General features: G+C 31.7%; 2 protein-coding genes across 3 annotated transcripts; both read left to right on the top strand.

Annotated features, from left to right (window-relative positions):
* Nucleotides 1-589: 589 nt before the first annotated feature.
* On the top strand, nt 590-6,993 carry LOC117689847 (ryncolin-1-like). Of its 2 annotated transcripts, none has more exons than XM_066067838.1 (6): nt 590-683; nt 1,504-1,647; nt 5,621-5,766; nt 6,121-6,217; nt 6,454-6,618; nt 6,721-6,993. In XM_066067838.1, exons 1-6 carry the CDS (start codon nt 593-595, stop codon nt 6,966-6,968), a joined length of 891 nt encoding a protein of 296 aa, XP_065923910.1. In that variant the 5' UTR covers nt 590-592; the 3' UTR covers nt 6,969-6,993. The 2 variants fall into 2 exon arrangements, with proteins under 2 accessions (XP_065923910.1, XP_065923909.1); XM_066067837.1 differs by having other exon boundaries at nt 5,603-5,766.
* Nucleotides 6,994-10,077: 3,084 nt separating this feature from the next.
* Nucleotides 10,078-12,920, top strand: LOC117689844 (microfibril-associated glycoprotein 4-like). Its single transcript, XM_066067836.1, has 6 exons — nt 10,078-10,245; nt 10,777-10,920; nt 11,087-11,232; nt 11,901-11,997; nt 12,386-12,550; nt 12,658-12,920. The coding sequence occupies exons 1-6, from the start codon at nt 10,137-10,139 to the stop codon at nt 12,903-12,905; spliced, it is 909 nt and encodes a 302-aa protein (XP_065923908.1). The 5' UTR covers nt 10,078-10,136; the 3' UTR covers nt 12,906-12,920.
* The last annotated feature ends 6,863 nt before the right edge of the window (nt 12,921-19,783 follow it).

The following is a 19,783-nucleotide window of genomic DNA, read 5'->3' as shown; positions in this document are numbered from 1 at the left end:
ATATAATGTTGCCAATTTTCAAAATCATAATCCGTGATGGGGGATAACACCTTTAATTCTTCGATGTAATGATAATTTTCTTAATATACCCTATAATTTGAGCAATGTTGCTCATTTGAAAAAAATGTTTGTTTTCAGTAAAGATAATAAAATTGGAAAGATAGCAGCGCCCCCCCCCCCCCCCATATTATACGTGCCCGATGTGGGAATGAGACTGTATTAAATATCTAACTCTGTCCTTAAATCATAAATCATACACCCCCCCCCCCTACGATACGTGGAAATTTGCATTGAATGTGAAAATAACTATACATTCATGTAAACTATATATATTTTTTCAATAATGCTACCAAAAAATGCTTTGCATTGGTTCTCATTCTGAGGGAACTTGGTTATAATTACAAGACCAATGCAAAAGGACTAGGACGGATGGCAATATGGCTGTCTCTATATCAATACACCAAGTTATTCCATTGTCACGGAATAAACATATCCTATTTCATTTTAATAGTCACGCGATATCTACATGAACATGTAAATGTATATAAAGGCAATCAGAAATGTTTTATCCATTGAAAGTAAGAACGCCATCATGGGTTCTTTTGCGAGTATGTTCTTTATTGTTTGCTTGGTCGATTATTTTGTAATAGGGATTGCTTTAGAGCCTCATTCCATTATCAAGGGTATGGATAAGTTTTCTATATTTAAAAATATTCTATTTAAATTTAATCATAAAATTTACAGTTTTTAAGCTATACTTGATCGGATTGTAGAGCAGATTTTTTTCCGCTGTAAAGCAATAGTTAATTGCGAATATGTATATTGATGAACGATGCATTATTTTCCTCAATCATTTGAGACAATTTTTTTTATAAATAAGATAAACTCAAAACTCAAATTGAATGAAAAAGAAAGATGATTTAATGAATATTTAAAAGAATATTTGTTCAATTTGCCCCTTCCTTTAAAGATTCGCTCATGTCTATTTATAATTATTAGACACTGGCATTTGCCAACAATAATATACATGTAAATAAACATTTGAAAGCATTTCGGTAAATTAAAATAAACCAATGAGTGCATTTCTTTCACTCTATTGAAGTTTGTAAACGACGCCAGTAAATTCATTGCGACTTCAAATACATGTATAATAAAATACTTTAGGAATGAAGCTAAACAGACTGTCTGTTTACACTTCCATTGCAGGTGTGCATTGAATTTTTGTGCAATCTACAAAAATCATTTTTAACTTTAACTATCTAAATTATCAAAAAGTTGTTTTTTTCTGTGATTATAAATTGGTTAAATAAGTTTTTAACTTTCACAAAGAACTAGTTTGTTTGATGTATAAGCCCGAAAATTAGACCAAACATCTTGGAAGTGTTTGTTTTAAAATAATTTATTCAAAAGATACTTTTAAAGTTATATATAAATACATGTTCTCAAAATTAAAATAATTATTAATGGTATAAATCCGTATAATTATGATTTTCCCTCTTTCAGGCAACGTGGAATCTCTGCTTGAGTTGACCCAATGGACCTGGAAACACATTAACACATCACTCAAAGTGGATTCCCCCGTCACTGTGGATGTGTCCCTAACTTCTCACTACAGACTGACCGGAAAACACCTCAACAAGTTTCTCAGTCAGTACATCATATATCTCTAATTTTATATATCATGAATTTAGTCAATGTCCCCATATAATCCAGCTAGTTTAGACCAGCCGCTTTAAAGGGGTATAGTCACGATTTGGGTCAAAAGTTATTTTCCCGATTTTATTGTTTAAAATGCTTCAGTAAGGCATGTTTTAAATAGGCAACCAAAATTTGAGATTCATTTGTTGGGTTATAAGCAAGTAACAGAACTTATGATTTTTCCCTGTAACATAAGCTTTTCTTAAATGAATGTTGAAGGGAAACTTCCAGTTTTAGACCTTAAAATGAATGTGTTAAACGCTTGAAACGTTTGAAAAAGACTTTTTACTGGTATATTGAACCTATGTTAACAACAACATGGCCCGAGCCTTGTTTACATGACAGAAAACTGTGAGCCCTGTATCTTGCTTATAACTCTACGAATGACTCTCAAATTTCATTTGATTATTGGAAATGTATTGATTTGATTTGAACATATTTTTATTGAACAGAAGTACAATTGGGAGTGGACACAAGTTACATAACTTAGACCGCCCTCTCCCAATACAAAGATATACTACAATATATGTGTACACAGCATAAATAAAGGTCAGTGGATAAAATGGCGGTTAACATTTGTGCAATTGACATGTATATAATCAACAATGGTGTACAAGCAGTTTTATGATCAGTGACATCTTTCAGTGTTTTAAATATAATCAAAAACTAATGTAAATAAATAAGTGTTTTCATTGTCACTTAATTATTGCACTGTCACCCCAAAGTAAAACATTAGTATTGACTAGATTAACAATATGAAAAATTGCATTTAATAGGACATTTCTAGCATCTTTATATTCATTACATGTGAAAAATAATGGTAAATCCTCTAGCTTTCCACACGAACAGAGTGGATTGTTAATAATATTACATCAAAATAAATCATTATTTAATGCACAGTTGTGTCGAAGTTAAGTATGTTTATATTCAAATGTCTAACACCATATGTAAAAAACAGAAATAGGTCAGATTAAACAAGTAAGTACATTTTCATTTATTACAGAAACTTGTATTTTTTCTTTTAAAATGCGAATACAGTCACTTTCACAGACATCCATTGAAAGCGAATTCCATTCATCAACAACAGTAGGAACAAACGAAGATTCATATAATTCGAAATGACATTTTGGTATAGAGTAATTCTGTGCATTTCAGGTAGTATAGTTAGAAACATGTACAGTAGCACGCTTTTTTGGAAAAATATCCATCACATAACTGGGTAAAATGATTTGGTCAATTTCAATCATTGTTTTTAGCCTTGATATTTTCCTTCTATTATAATGCGTTACCCACCCCGTTTCAAAGTATAGAGATTCCCGAGAAGCAAAAATAGGTAAACCCGTAACAATTCTTGCTGCAATCAATTGTAATTTTTTAAAGAAGTTGGGGGAATAAGATGGCGCAAATGCCCATTCGGTTTAGTAGTGAAATACAATTTTGAATTTATTTTCCCCCAATTAAATCTATTCAGATATATCATAATACAAGTTTGCAAAAGCAAAATTTCTAACTATAGTCAGTTATTAATATTTTTTACAAAAAAAAAAAAAGAAAAAAAAATATTGTCGGAAATTTTGGTGGTATCGAACACGTTACATAAAAACCCAAGATATATAAGCTTATCTTATGCCAGGTACTCTTTTTTTTTTTTTTTTTTTTTTATCTTTTATTGATATTCAACATAATACACACTGTACATATCAATTCTTAAAAACAGCAATGTCTAATAAACAAATGAATTTATACAAAAGGACAAGTATTAAAAAATAAATATCAACACACCCTCCGTTTTTTTAACTAGAGGATTTCTGTTCAAAAATAATTTGGAGAAAATATTTCTTCTGTTTTCCTTGATACACAATTGGTAATGATTATATGAAATAAATTGTCTTAACATGTATTTACAAAAATTAGTAACATCCATCTTCTGTTGACTTTTGATAAACAGTTGTCGTCGTTTGTATATACTTAATCTACATATTGAAAAAAAGAAATTTACAAAAAATGTATTTACATTTTTTATACCCGTTGACAATGATGAGAAAAACATCTCATCAAATCTTAAAGTATTGAAAATATTTACATCTACATCTTTGAATAATGTTTCTAAATGATACACAACAAATTTGTTTATAAATTCATGTAGTTCATTACAGCCAATAAATAAATGTATAATATCTTCATTTTGTAATGAGCAAATTGGACAACAATTTGATTCTGTTTTGCCGATTTTAAATAATTTTTCATATGTAAATATTGCATTGTGATACATCTTAAAATCTAATTCAATAATTTCAGGTGGTTTATAAGACTCCAATAATGTACCCCATCTTTTGAAAAATACATCAGAATCATCAATATTAAATTTTTCTTTCCAAAAACTATTTGATACAGGATGTTAAAACAATTTGTGTAGCAGTTATTTGTAAAATATTTTAACAGTACATGTACTAAAAACTATAGATTGATTTTCATATTTTACACAAAAGTCTGCAAGAAAAGCCATGTTGTGAAACTCCTTTTCTTTTACATATTCTGTCCATTCCCTCTTATGCCAGGTACTCTAACCACTGAACCATTTGAGACACAACTAAGTGGGCTTTTTAAATATTATATGTGCTTTTGGTCACGAACTACCGGACTTGTATTATTTTTTCAAAACGTTCAATTGTTGGCATACAAAATGATATTTTTAATGTATAGTGGGTCATCTCTTTACGTTTTTGTTGATTGTGATCGGTTTGTTTTCCAATAGACCTTAATTACACTATGAGAAAAATATGGAGCACAGACCCACTCTATAAAAGAAAATGCCTTGAAGTTCTAACAAATGACAGTATTTGCAGGTTTTGATACGTATACGCCTGTTTGAGTCAACATATTGCAAGTATTGAGCATACCTATAGGTTAAAAATCAATGATTCGTTAAATACATATTGTTTTAAATGATTTAAAAAAACACTTTAGATTTATTCTAGCCTGTCCGACCGTGTGTGGGCATTTTACACGCCTTATCCACCCATCTTCTTTGTCAGAATCAGTAATAGAACATCCTTCCCATACATCAGATGTATATTCTAACTGAGGCCTTATAAATGAAGTATTTAATTGTGACTGTGATTTTCTGTAAAGTTTTTTTCCCATTAATTTCAATTTCTTTTGAGCATTTGCTGTAATAGAATTTATAGAAGATGACCAGGAAAGGTCCTCAGAAAATATAACAACAAAGTGTTTATGGGTTGATACGAATTTTAAATCACATCCTTGAAATTTGAACGTAGGGGTTACTGTATTAGATTTATTATTAAAATAAACAGCCTTAGCTTTTTAAGAATTGAAACTTAAAAGCCATTTCCTAGACTAATCTTATGATTAAATTAAGATTCCATATTGCGTACATTGATTGCAGCATGTTGAAGGCTTTTATCGTCCACAAAATGTTAACATGTTAGATGTATCTGCAATATCATTTACATAGATGAAAAAATAACAATGGACCAAGGACAGAGCCTTGAGGCACTCCAGGATTAATAGACTTAGTAGACGACAACACTTCTTGATACAGTACCTTTTGTTTTCTATTTACAAGGTAACTGTTAAACAATAAACCTTTATGCCAAACGCGGTCAAATGCTTTTGACAAGAAATGCATTCCTAAAGCATTGTAAATAAAAACAGAAAAGCAAAATTTGAACAACATCGTGATCATGTCCCCTTAAGGAGGCGTATTAAAATGGTCTTTAATCAGATAATTCATCAACGGTATTTCAACTTTTGAAAGTACATTGTATAAATAAATAAAAATTACAATACTGAAAATTAAACATCGAATTTAGGACACATGCAGGGACAGGAAAATACACTTACAGTTACGTAGATGATAACTTGTTATTTATACTTACAGGACTAAAAAAACTTACAGGACTAAAAAAGCAAAAAGATTGTGCCTCCATTTTAAAAACGATACCCAACACAAAAGGAAGAAACGGTGTGTACACGATATACCCGGATATGAAGACCAAGAAGTTGGTGTACTGTGACATGACCACGGACGGCGGAGGGTGGACCGTGAGTCTTTTCTCGTTTTTTTCTTTATTTCAATATGTTTCCATACCTTACACGTTTATAACTTTCTAAAACTTACTGATTCTCTAGAATTACTGTAAAAGGCCATCGTTGTGGTTAACATAAACCCGTTAATTTTTGTAATCGTCCTCATTCTCACTCGAAAAACCAGTCAATATTGGTACAAATGGTTATGTCAAACTACAATCCTCTCTTAATGTTGAACATAAAAACAACCCGTATCAGTAACACAGATTGATAATGCAATTGTTTAACTACTTTGAAAAGTCTTCTAGAGCTTTCTTTTGTTAGAATTATACAATGATTTCCAATTATAATTTTAGTGTTGTCTTGCAGGTAATTCAAAGACGAATGGATGGTTCTGTGGATTTTTATCGATCTTGGCAAACATATAAAAACGGATTTGGAAAACCACAAGGAGAATATTGGCTAGGTAACAGCATTTGATATGGTGTTTGCACGTGATTACTGAGATTAATTTGATAAATCAAATATTCCTTTACATGTTGATGTTAAAAACAAAGGATCCCTAGTAGTCGTGTTGAAAATAGCTACATACAAAAATCCACAATTATACACAGATGATTTCATGATAACTATTTTATTCACACTTGGACATTACTATGCAAGTTAGCAAGGTAGGCTATGGAACTCTTGTATATTTTCTAGGAAATGAAAATATTCACTTACTCACAGAAAGAACTAGCCAAGAGTTACGCGTGGACTTGCAAAAGTTTTCAGGTGAAAAGGCTTACGCCAAGTATTCCACGTTTACCGTTGGGAGTGAGTCTCAGAAATACAAGTTAACTGTGGGGGGATACAGCGGAACGGCGGGTGAGTATGTGCAATAATTATTAGTTTAATCTCAGTTTCAAATTGCGAATTTAAGTTTTAAGAAAATAAATCAAAAATAAAAATATACGAAATATATTCCAGGGGATAGTCTCGAATACCAGAATGGGATGAACTTTTCTACCAGAGACCAAGACAATGACAATGCGAAAAAGGACTGTGCCGCGGAATATCAAGGAGGATGGTGGTTTAACATTTGTTACCATGCTTTTCTCAATGGACCTTATCAAAAATCAGCGAAACACACTACACTTAGTATAAATTGGTATGCATTGGGAAATGAACACCGTGCTTTAAAGAGAGCATCGATGATGATCAGATCCAAAATTTAAAGTTGTTGTTCACGCAATAATTAAAAGAAATATAACATTCTCGAGTTTTCGTCGTTTTATATACAATGTTGTTGCATATCAAAGTAGTTCTCTCAAGAGATTCATCTTATTATAAATGAAATGTTTTCAGAGATTATTAAACCCTAGTCGATTAACTAAACAAGTGGGAAAAGAAGTCTTTTTCTTCAAGACACACTAGCTCCATTTATGTACCGCACAATTATAAGTTGGATATTTCTAACAAAAACATATCGCTGACCCAGTGTGTTCTTCACTGCAACCTAGCAGGTTCAAAGCTTGGGTCGCTTAAAAAGGGAAAAGGAAGTTATAGGTCTGAACTGCAGCTATGTAAAACATGATGTCCATGATCGCGGATCTGTCCTTTGGTTTCAGAATATGATAAGTTTAAGTGTAAGGTATAGACGCCTGTCTACCATCTAAGACGAATTCTCTGTGATTACATCAAAGTAGTCAATAGAAATATCCAAGAACAGGAACATAATCTGCAAAATAATATCAAATAAATCAATAAATTATTCTGTAAATATTCATAAATCATAAATTCTACACACAAAAAACAATCTGTGAACTGAAGGTCTACCTACACTACAGTGCTAATAAATTTATATTCAAGACAAGGCTAACTTTGTTATCCTAGCCAACATTGGTTTACTAGAGATGTGCTCATACAAAGCACCAATGACCTCGTCATAAGAATTGATTCTAATATTTTTTCCAAGGACTATCTTTTAGAATATTACTGGTCAAGGCTTGAAAATTTGCAATAAGTTTATTATTTTTGCCCCACCCCAAATAAATATACAGCTGAACTTCGATATCTCAAACACTGATATCTTGAATACAATAAATATGTCGAAATGATTGGTAAGATCCGAACACTTACTTTTTAAGTATTTTATCCTCAATATCTCGAATACCTCAAGGTTTTTAAACAGTCGTATCTAGTTCAAGGTAATGTAGCTTTACAATATAATGCCTGAGAAAACCACAATTTACCTCTGATTTCAAACACACAATTCCTACAGCATTTGGTGAGAAAAATGACCCATATGCAAGCTAATCTCTATGCATGTTTTCATTGTTTTTTTTGTCAGGAGGGTCTTCTCTATTCACCTTCATGTAAAATTCATTGCGTTATTCAAACTTATCAAATAATAAATGATCATATTTTATGTTTAAAAAGAATGTTCCCATGATGGGTTTTCTGGAGTTTTTTGTTTTGTTTTTCATTTCTTGGACCTCTGACGTGCGTTGGTTTTGTTGTCTCGGTTCATTGCTATGTGCCTGCAGATTCTGGTAAAAAAAGCCACACCGATTGAACTATATCCGAAACTAAAGATATCACATAATAGGCTGTGCGTTTGACAGTTCTGGGTGTCCTTTATATAAATATCAAAATGATACCCAATATGAATCACTAAATTTCTTTTATGTTCTTTGAGAACCATTTCAGTAACTGGGTTTCTTAAGGTAAGGCGAAGGACGAGAATTTGATTTAGGCCAATATTGCATTAAAACAACACAATATTAATATTCAATATTTTTAAATATACATCCAGAGATACCAAAGGTAATAAAATTTGCGAATAATTGATTAAGGTAAGCACATATAATATAAATGTAATACAATTTATGAAATACTATCTAATAAAAGTTAGAATAGAGTTGATATTATTTATTTCTAAACATTTATTGAGTCATCTCCCTACAGTAGACAAACGAGACAGTGTTCACTAATCTTAGATAGCTAAATGGCTTTAAACGGTTCAATACTAGGAACAGAGTATTTAACACAAAATATAGAGAAATGATGGGTACTATTGGGTCTTTTTTTCCTCTTGATCACATAGGGCTATTAATAATTTTACACCTGAATAAGTCTTTATTTAAATCAGTGAATTTCAAATCTATGATTATATTCTAATATTGTTCGTCATTGAAAAAGATGGACGCCACGAGATACTCTGAGTATGTACGCCACAACTTTTTGAAAGGGGGGAATGGTCCCGATTCAAGCAAAATGTTTTCTATTTTTGGTCAGTTTAAATGTTTAGAGTGCTTTTTTAGTGTATTTCATATGCTCATCCAAAATTTGAATGCAAGTTGTCAAGTTACAAGCGAGAAAAAATCTCGCATTTATTTGTTATACATGTTATCATTGAAGTGTCAATGGTCAATCAGAGGTTCCTTGAGGTATGTTAGGTACATTTAGCTTGTAAAATGTATTACTTGGATGAGTCATTTTAAACAAGATATATGTACTTAATAAGGGACAAAAAAACGCGATGGTTAAAAGGCGATAACAAACTTAAAGACGTTCATCTTTTAAGTTAAAAAAACTAAATATACATGTACATGTATAAATAGCTTCCAAGTTTTAAGTCGGAAACAAATACTATATACATAATATTTAGAGAGGCCCCCTATTTCTCTATCTCTTTTCTCTCTGAATCTAATTAGTTATCAATTCTTATATACAAAATTAAACCCTTGATATGCAATTATAAATGAGTGTGGCATTTGTAATATTAAACCCAAGAGCTTTAATTATTGATTTCATTTCAAAAAAATTCTATCGACTTGAATAGGTTTTTGAACAAAGTTGAATTTATTAAATCATCTGATTCAATAATTAAATAATCTGAATAAATAAAATAATCAATAAATAAATAGCTTGTATAAGTATATTTGAATTTGTAACATTGTAGAATAAAAACAATAAATAAAAAAACTAGTCGGGAACATAAAAGCAAAATCAAAATTATCATTATCATTAATATATTTTTATGATATTCATGAGCGATATCTTCATTTTTGATGTTTAGTTGGTCATTAGCATGTAAAAGCGACACTCATGGACAAAATGGCCGGAACCGCAACATCAGGAATATCTTTCAAGCTTCTTAATCATATTCAGTAATGTGATACATAATATTTCCATTTCAATATCCATGGTAAGTTTCATTTCATGCAGCTGATTATTCGGGGAAGACAACACATGCAAGGAGCTTATGTATAACAGGGTTTGTCAACATCCGTTATTACACGCTATAGAACCTACATATTTCCTTTTTTCTCACGAAACACATATCATATTTCATTTTAATTATCTACAAATATACATATATATTGAAAACTTTCCCCTAGATGGGAAACGAAGTGAACACTATGGTTCGGTGTAGATTTTACAGTTTGCTCTTTTTATGCATTTATTTTGTTGTCGTTATGTCTATGAAACCTCACCCCAAAGTCAAAGGTAAGCATCATAATTAATCACTTGTAGAAAATGTTATTTAGATATTGAAAGAAAAATAAAAAAAATTCGAACATAACATGTGTGTATTGCTGACATATACAAGTTTTACAAATATAAATGGGTTAATCAATCGTCAAGAAAATTTTGCCTAACACTCTGTGAGATCTGATAGCTCTAAATATTTCCGTGGACAAATAGTAATAAATCCATTACATTTTTGGTATTGTCAACGGCCAAAAAATTGTAATTGTATGTATAACAAAATAAAGGAAAAAAAAACACGATAACGTATTAGTTGCTATCTTGTCGTCAAGTTTTGCAACTCTTCGACCACAGAAGATTTGTTAAACCAACAAAGACGTGAGGGTAAATATTCTGTGAATCTGTTCAGACAAAAGAGTTTATTCTGCAAAAACGCATAAAACAATAACTATTTGTTGATGCGGACTGAAAAAATAACACGATAGTAAATGCTGGATTTTTTAAATTAGTATTTGAATATAACAACTGTTTTACTTTCCCCTCTTTCAGGCAATGTAGAGTCTTTCCTTGAGTTGACTCCATGGAACTGGAAACACTTGAACTCGTCCTTCAAAGTGGATACCCCCGTCACTGTGGATGTATCTCTCACCTCTCACTATAGACTGACCGGGAAACACCTCAACAAGTTTCTCAGTAAGTACATTTTTATCTTCGTTAATACGACTTTCATAAATTACTCAGTGTAAATTCTGAGGTCCAAGTTCTCAAAATATCCTACCTATAATATATTTTTTCAATCACTTTTTTCACCTTAGTTCATTTGGCACATTCTTTACTGAATTTTTCTGCACAATTAAAGAGCTACAAAAGCAAAGAGATTGTGCATCCATTCTTAAAGCAATACCCAACACAAAAGGAAGAGACGGTGTGTACACGATATACCCGGATATGAAGACCAAAAAGTTGGTGTACTGTGACATGACCACGGACGGCGGAGGGTGGACAGTGAGTCTTTACTGGTTTATTTCATTTACTTCAATATTTTTGCGATGGTTCCATACCTTACACATTAAATAACCTTCTAAAACTTACCAGTTCTCTGAAATTACTCCAACAGACCATCGTTGTGGTCTCAATGGTCATGTCCATTTTAAGACTCTATTGGTCTCCTTTAGAAGAAGAGCTCTATATAAAGATTTAGGAAAATACCAAAATTGAAAAGTAAAGATATATGGAACTTTTCTTCACTTAATAATTGTTTTAAATAGCTTCGCAAATAATATTTTAAAACTTTCATTAGATCTGATGGTTAATTTGTTGACCATCCAGCCTCCTTAAGGTCGTTTATTTTTGTTATCATCCTCATTCACACTTGAACAACCAACAAAACATCGGTACAAATCGTTTATTGGTTATTTGATTTGAACATATTTATATCGTACAAAAATACAATTGGGATTGGACACAAGTTCCAAAACTTAGACCGCCCTCTCCCAAATTGGTTATTTTATATCATGCTTCTTTTATATTGGTCATTTGCTACTTTGTTACATCAAACATTGATAATGCATTAAACCACTTTTAAAAGTCTTCCAGAGCTAATCTTCCGATGTGAGAATTGTACTATAATATTCCAATATAATATTTTATTAGTATCGTTTGTTGTCTTGCAGGTAATTCAAAGACGTATGGATGGGTCTGTAAACTTTTCTCGATCTTGGCAGACCTACAAGGACGGATTTGGAAAACCACAAGGAGAATATTGGCTAGGTGAGAACGTGTGATAAAATGTTTTTATGTGATTATTGAGATTCTTCTTATAATTTAAATTTGATTCACAAAACAAAAGAATCTCTAGTCGAAAGAGCACTTGTATTTGCGCAAGGTGTTAAGTCTAGCGAACATGATATAGGGATTAAATATGCCGCCCATTTCGTGTTAGTAAGTTAAAACAACTGATTTATAATATAAAACAGCTTTTGTGTACACAATTACTTTAAAATATACTATATTCACATAACATTTTGTCATAGCTGAATAGTAGCTACAAACAGCAATCCGTTATGAACCATGTTGATTCCATGAAAATTTTTTAGTCACACTTAGTCATTGTTGTCAAGTTGAGCGAGATGATCCATGAAACTTTTATATTTGCTAGGAAATGAAGATATTCACTTGCTCACGTCAAAAACTAAGCAAGAGTTACGAGTGGACCTACAAAAGTTTTCGGGTGAAAAGGCATACGCCAAATATTCCAGGTTTACTGTGGGAAGTGAGTCTGAAAAATACAAGTTATCTGTCGGGGGATACAGCGGAACGGCGGGTTAGTATATACAATAGTTATCAGATTAATCTGAGTTTCATATTGCAATTTTTAGGTCAAAAATGCAAACTATCTATCAAAATTTAAATATAAGAGATATATTCCAGGTGATAGTCTCGCATATCATAACGGTATGAAGTTTTCTTCCGGAGACCAAGACAATGACACATGGAATAAAAATTGTGGCCTCAGTTATCAAGGAGGATGGTGGTTTAAGGCGTGTGTCTATGCTCATCTTAATGGACCTTATCTAAAATCGGCTAAAGTCACTGCGATTAGTATCCACTGGTACACATTCGGAAATGATTTCCGTGCTTTAAAGAGAGCATCAATAATGATCAGATCCAAAATTTAAAGTTGTTGTGAATGCTGTTCATTATATTAAAAGCTGCATCCTTGAATTTTTGTCTTTTTAAATACAATATTATTGCAAACAAAGTAGTTCTCAATTTATGTAACTAAAGCTACATGTTTCTATCACTAACATGCCACTGGGTTGCTTTTCCTTCATTAGACAATCACTGCAACCCAGCAGGTTCAAGAGTCACTTGAAAGGGAAAAGGAAGTTATACATCTGAATTGTAGCCATGTAAAACATTATGATCTCGGATCTGACTTTTGGTTTCAGGATATCATAAGTTTTGGTGTAATGGATCGATGCCCGTTTACCATCTAAAGATAGGTTCTCTGTAATGGTATCAAAGTGGTCAATAGAAATATCCAAGAGCAGGAATATACTCTGCAAAGTAATATTAAATAACTCAATATATGAATCTGAGAATATCCATAGATCATAAATTCTACAAACAAAACATTCTGAACTGAACTGAAGGTCTATCTACACAACAGTGCTAATAAACTTAAATTCAAGACAAGGCTAACTTGGTTATCCTAGCCAACATTGATTAACTAGAGATATGCTCATATAAATCATCAACGACCTTGTCATTAGAATAAGTTCTATTTTTTTCATACACTATCTTTAGGAATATGACTAGTCATGGCATGTAAATGTGCAATAAAGTTATATAATTTTATTATGGCGTCGAGCGAAGCTCGAAAGCCATCTAGGGATCGTACGTCCGGAAGTTACATTTTTAGGAGCCAAACAACTCAAATGAGTGCAAAGTTTTCGTATGTGTTTGAAGAAAAATAGATGACATAATTCAATTTCGGGCAGAACTGTACGTCAACAAAACAAGTTTGCAGATTCGAAATAGTTGCCGTCTTTAAAAATGTTCACATTTTATTGAAAACAATATGTCTCGGTTTCAGCGGATGAATACACTAGCACCGAGATACATGCGATAGCTGGGCTTACATACTCAATTTGGTTATGAAATGTACTAGCCTGCAAAATAGATTATTTTGTATCCATATCGAAAATTGACAATGCACAAATGTTTGATCTTGTAGAAACAAAACTTCCTAATCGAGCGATAAGTACATCTACAACCAAACGTTATTTTAAACCAACTAGTGAACTACTTTCACTTTGTAAACAACGTGAATGGGTGCTCTCTTTTATCTACCCCTGATCTTTTCGGCCCGTGTCATTTGGACCCTTGTGAATTTTAGATGAAATTGATAATAAGAGACAGAGTGGTTATCAGCAGTATACAATATATAGAATTAAACACAATAATAATTTTAATATTTATTTCCATATAAATAGAGAAAAAAAATCTAAAAATTTTTTAACTCCTAAGATATTTCTATAAACTTAAATTGTCAATTGAAATTCAAAACTTTTTAAGAATTAGGTGAGCAAATTTGTAATGAATTGTAATTTTATAAGTTATGTGATAAATAACATTTTCTATTTTTGTTTAAAGTTGACTAATGTATTTTTTTTTAATTTCTTTTTTATTTTCGATAATTTATGAAAAAAATACCAGCTTTTTTGGCAAAATATTGCATAAAGAGTACCCTCATTGTACGGATGAGTCCTCCTACAGTTTTCAAAATAAGAAGTTGTTCTTTTGCAGATCAATTAAACATATATCAGAGGTATGCATATTGCTGGGATTTTGATTTTCGATAATTTAAGAAAAAAAATACCAGCTTTTGAACTTAGTCATTTTTGGCAAAATATTGCATATAGGGTACCCTCATTGTACGGATAACTCCTCCTACAGTTCTCAAGATAGGAAATTTTTCTTTTGCAGATCAGTTATACATAGGCTATATATCAGAGGTGTGCTTAATGCTAGGATTTTGGTTACCGATAATTTATGAAAAAAATACCAGCTTTTGAATTTAGTCATTTTTTGGCAAAATATTGCATATAGCGTACCCTCATTGTACGGATAACTCCTCTTACAGTTTTCAAGATAAGAAGTTGTTCTTTTGCAGATCAATTATACATATATCAGAGGTGTGCATATTGCTAGGATTTTGATTACTGATAATTTGTGAAAAAAAATACCAGCTTTTGAAGTTAGTCAATTTTTAGCAAAATATTGCATATAGGGTAACCTCATTGTACGGATAACTATTCCTACAGTTTTATAGATAAAAAGTTGTTCTTTTGCAGATTAATTGTACATGTATCAGAGGTGTGCATATTTCTAGGATTTTTATTTCTAGTTATTCATGAAAAAAATACCAGCTTTTGAACTAAGTCTTTTTTAGCAAAATATTGCATATGGGGTACTTTATTTCACTGGATATGGGTTGACATTGATTATGGATACAGTTCACATGAAAGAAAACCCGGTTTGCTGTCACATTGACAGCTTTTCACTTGTTAAAAAAATTATTTAGGTTTTTACTCTTCAAATTAACTTTAACTCGACGCCATTGTGGCCCTTCAGGCCTTTGATTTTATTTTTTGCCCCACCCCTACCCCAAAATAAATATACAGTTGAACTTCGATATCTCGAACACTGATATCTCGAATACAATGGAAATGTCGAGGTGATTGGTAAGTCCTAACCACTTACTTCCTATGTATTTTACCCTCGATATCTCGAATACCTCAAAGTTTTTAAGCTGTTCCATATAGTTCAAAATAATGAAGTTTGACTATATAATGCCTGATAAAACCCCCAATTATCTCTGATCTCAAATGTACAATTCCTACAGCATACGGTGAGAAAAATGACCCATAGCTTTCAATTAGAAGTTCTGTTCGAATCTTCCCCAGTACATGGGAGCTGATAGTGTCCTCTATCCATGTTTTTATTGGTCTGCCTTTGTCAGAAGGGTCTTCACTTTTCACCTTGACGTAAAGTTTATTGCATAGTTCAATCTCATAAAATAATGATTTTTATGTAAACTATGTATTTTTATGATGCGTTTTTTTTTTCATTTCCTGGATTTCTGATTTGCATTGGTGGATTCCCAGGTTTTATATAAGAAAAGGGCATAAACTTTTAAAAATCATTTATCTGTTGGGGTCAAGAGCTCCGGAACTGCTTTGTAATATGAGCGATTAAGCCACTTTTAAAATTTGAATGAATTTTTAACGGGTTGATAGGATAAAAAGATAAAATGATATTGAAAATAAAAATATACATCCTGAATATTTATAAAGTAAAATATTTAATTTAAGTAAATAAGTCTTATTAATTTTACATTTTTTTGGGTTAGATTTTAAAATTTAATTTAATCGTATATCGATATATCAATAATATAGTAAAGCATGATTTTTCAACCACCTGCAGGCATGGCTCATTTCTACCCCAGTATTACCAAATAAACAGCAAACATTAAAAAAAAATATTTACCTTCAAAATATGTGATTTTCTATTAAAGGATCACGATTATCTTTATGCATTTGTTAACCTACATTTAAGTTTAATGCATGTTATATTTTTTTAATCGAGGGAGATAACTCGTGTTCCTTTTCGATACTTTTTAACAGCTGTAATCGATCGTTCAAACCACGGGGGTGTTGTCATTATGGGCGATTGAACCGCGGGGGCACGCGGTTTTTACCTTAGACAGGTGTTTAAACCGCGTTGCAATTTGGACCGCGGGGTGCGCGGAAAATACGGGATCCGCGTAAACGGTACTGTAGATACCCAGATTTTATATTAGAAAAGGGTATGAACTATTTAAAACTATCTATCTGATGGGTCCAAGAGCTCAAAAACTGCACAAAACTGCTCACTAAATTGCATTGCAATCGTTCATAATTGCCTGTAATACTTACAGGTTAATTTCATCACGGCCTTAGGTGTCAAAATATAAAACTAAAACAATGTTTCTTGAACTAAAGTACAGTCAAACCTTATCATCTCAAATTTGATATGGCACAAATAAACAACTGAGGTATCCCATTGCAAGAATCAAGATATCGATTGATTGGGACTTCAAACTATTTTCAATATATGGATTGTATGCAAAACGTTTATGTTCGAGTCATACATGTATAGCTTCCTTCTGTTTTTGGTGTATTTAGAGAGTAATGAACCCAGTAGTACCCTTGAATTATTTTAACCTAATCTTTTTTAATTTTAATAAGCAAAATTTCCTATAATATATGATCTAATCCGCGGAGTGGGGTTGTCGGGACGGGGTTGGCGGTAAGTTAAGGTAAATCCAAACATATATTAAATATCCAGAAAGAACCTGGAAGGCTAAGCCGAGGCATATGCCACAACCCTATCACTAGTATGTTTGAAATGACAATCACGCATTCAGTAGAATATCTGTATCCTGTGCTTACATATCTCCAGAGAATTTATTATGTGCATGCGTGTACATAGAATTAAGAATTCAAATACTGAGTAGTATGTCTTTAAGTTCATAATTTGACCCCATCAACAATGAAAGTAATTTGTTTATTTTAAAAAATAAAACTAAAGAAAACTTTTTAGCAGTTAACTAGAAAACTACGCAATTTTTACATTCTTTACATCGAATGAGCTTTTTGAATTTAAACAAAGTAAACAAAGATTTAAAAAATTTGTACATTACCATTCATTGGTATCGAAACCTACTTCCACATAGATACGTTTCAATACCCCAACCGCTACACCACTGAATCGCATGTTTTAATCCATTTAAATTACATACTCAATATAGTATTGTGCAAACATAATTCGGTCTTGGCCATATGATGATCATCTTGAAAATTGAAGGAAAAAAACTTGCTTTTTACCATAGAATGTGTGTTAGTACCATTATTTTGAAAAATCGAAAAAAAAACATTTACATGTTTTATCAGTATGTTATTATTCATTCAGAAATTCAACCTTGGGCAATACAACCCATCAGTTTACAATAACTCACATATTACAAAATAATATAAACATTAGACTCTTTAGAGTCGAAAATGGGGGTGAAACCCCTGATCAAGTGTTCTACACTTCCACACATTACATATAGTAAATCAAATGTATTAATTATATACGAATTGAAAATAAGGTTTTTGGTCAACAAGAGTTACACATAACTAAAGGCATAGTATAAATTTATAACACGTTAACACACGAGAGAATATGTTTCTTAAATACATTGAATGAGTTTCATGCAATTTGAATTAATTATTACGGATTAATAAAGCACATTTAATATATTTAGCAAGACCAAGCAAGGTAGATACGTGATCCGAGCCCAACAACTGAAGTAATTTAAATGTACTTGGAGACTTATAATAGTACTCGCTTAAATATTTTTTTCGTAAATTATAATATTTTGGACATTGAAGAATAAAATGAACCTCGTCTTCGATTTGTTGAGTATAACAAACATCACATAATCGAGCCTGCCTGCTTTTACCTTGTTATCTTCCTGTTTCAATATTAAGCAATATGAAGACGGTCTTATGCGAGAAATATGTGTCTTAAGATTATTCTGGATTGGTTTTGTTAGGTATGATTGGATTTTCGAGCAATTGTGTTTTGCAAGATATTTGAATAAAATACACTTTGAAGAATTTTCCATAACAGCATTGCTTTCTTGCATGAAAATATCAACAATTATATTCTCGTATATATGTAAAAACTGGCCAGGATTAAGTGACTGCTGTCCAATCCAGAATTCTCTTAGACCCACGTGTAACAACTCATTTTTTACGTCTCTTGCCCAAATGACACCAGAAGCTGCACAATTCTCAGCACTTTTTCATAAGTAATTGAAAGACGATTTTAAAATACAATTTTCTGTTTCTAAATAATTTACACCAGTATTTCATTATTTTTAATTTTCTTTGTAAAATAATCGGACATCGACCTAATTCACTATAAATCATATCATTACATTACGTCTAACACCAAGAACATCCTTACAAATTGAAAGATTAAATCGCTCAATTTCTGGTGATTTATGAAAACCCCAGATCTCACTTCCATATGAAATTACACTTCCAACACATATATATCGATAGTTGGCACCAGCTTTCTGCGTTAAATTCAAATTTCTGAAAATTTCGGTTTTTTCCAAAAAGTCCCTTTCTGCCCTGGGCTGCTGGTTTCTTTTGAGTTGTATTAAATTTGCCGTTATAATTCAAACACAGTCCTAAATAATTAAAGGAATCAACGTTTTCGAAAAAATTTCATTGTTGTATGTCCGGGTTGTCAATGGATCCTCCTTTTCTAAATACTAATGTTTTGATTTTATCGGTGTTAACAGTTAAGTTCCATAAAGTAACATATTCGTGTAAGGACTTTAGAGTAGTTTGGAGCTCATCTGGTGAATTCGCGAATATAACGGTGTCGTCTGCAAACATTAAAACAAACAGGTTTAACTCTCTTAGTTCGACGGGCTGACAATTATTACTGACGAAATGATTTTCTAGATCGTTTATATACATGTTAAAAGAATTGGCGACAAAACTTCACCCTGTAGTAGGCCAGTGTTGACTGTAAATTCTCTGGATATTTCACCGGCACTTCTGACGGAGGCTCTCACGTCGACATAAAATGATCTAAGGATTCGGGGGAATTTTCCAGTGATGCCGGATTTTACTAATTTATACCATAAAAAAATGACATAATGCAATAATGTTGAATCATCTTTTTTCCGTATATTTTATGTCGGAATTTTTTCTTTATAGTTTTCTTAACCTATTCTTTAAATTGAAATAATAAATAACACACTGCATAGCTGAATACCTAAAAAAGGGATGAAAAATTTAAAACTGAATAAGATAATATATACATGAACATGGCCTTAATTCTTTTTGTTGCAGCTGAGTGGAAAATGATCACTATGACTTTTTTAAAACCAGTGAGTGGGTTTTAGGACGTCATATGTCTAAATTTTGTTATTTAGGTCAAATTT

This window comes from Magallana gigas, chromosome 8, assembly GCF_963853765.1.
Source record: "Magallana gigas chromosome 8, xbMagGiga1.1, whole genome shotgun sequence".
Classification (NCBI taxonomy): domain Eukaryota; kingdom Metazoa; phylum Mollusca; class Bivalvia; order Ostreida; family Ostreidae; genus Magallana; species Magallana gigas.
The sequence above is the reverse complement of the archived record's forward strand: the minus strand, read 5'-3'. Positions and strand labels throughout refer to the sequence as shown.

What these genes read in the sequence shown, in the direction of transcription:
- LOC117689847 (XM_066067837.1), top strand. Translation starts at nt 593, where the DNA reads ATGGGTTCTTTTGCGAGTATGTTCTTTATTGTTTGCTTGGTCGATTAT. An exon ending in GCCTCATTCCATTATCAAGG is followed by an intron (nt 684 to 1,503) that starts GTATGGATAAGT and finishes TCCCTCTTTCAG; the next exon opens with GCAACGTGGAATCTCTGCTT. An exon ending in ACAAGGAGAATATTGGCTAG is followed by an intron (nt 6,218 to 6,453) that starts GTAACAGCATTT and finishes TATATTTTCTAG; the next exon opens with GAAATGAAAATATTCACTTA.
- LOC117689844 (XM_066067836.1), top strand. Translation starts at nt 10,137, where the DNA reads ATGGGAAACGAAGTGAACACTATGGTTCGGTGTAGATTTTACAGTTTG. An exon ending in ACCTCACCCCAAAGTCAAAG is followed by an intron (nt 10,246 to 10,776) that starts GTAAGCATCATA and finishes CCCCTCTTTCAG; the next exon opens with GCAATGTAGAGTCTTTCCTT. An exon ending in CGGACGGCGGAGGGTGGACA is followed by an intron (nt 11,233 to 11,900) that starts GTGAGTCTTTAC and finishes GTTGTCTTGCAG; the next exon opens with GTAATTCAAAGACGTATGGA.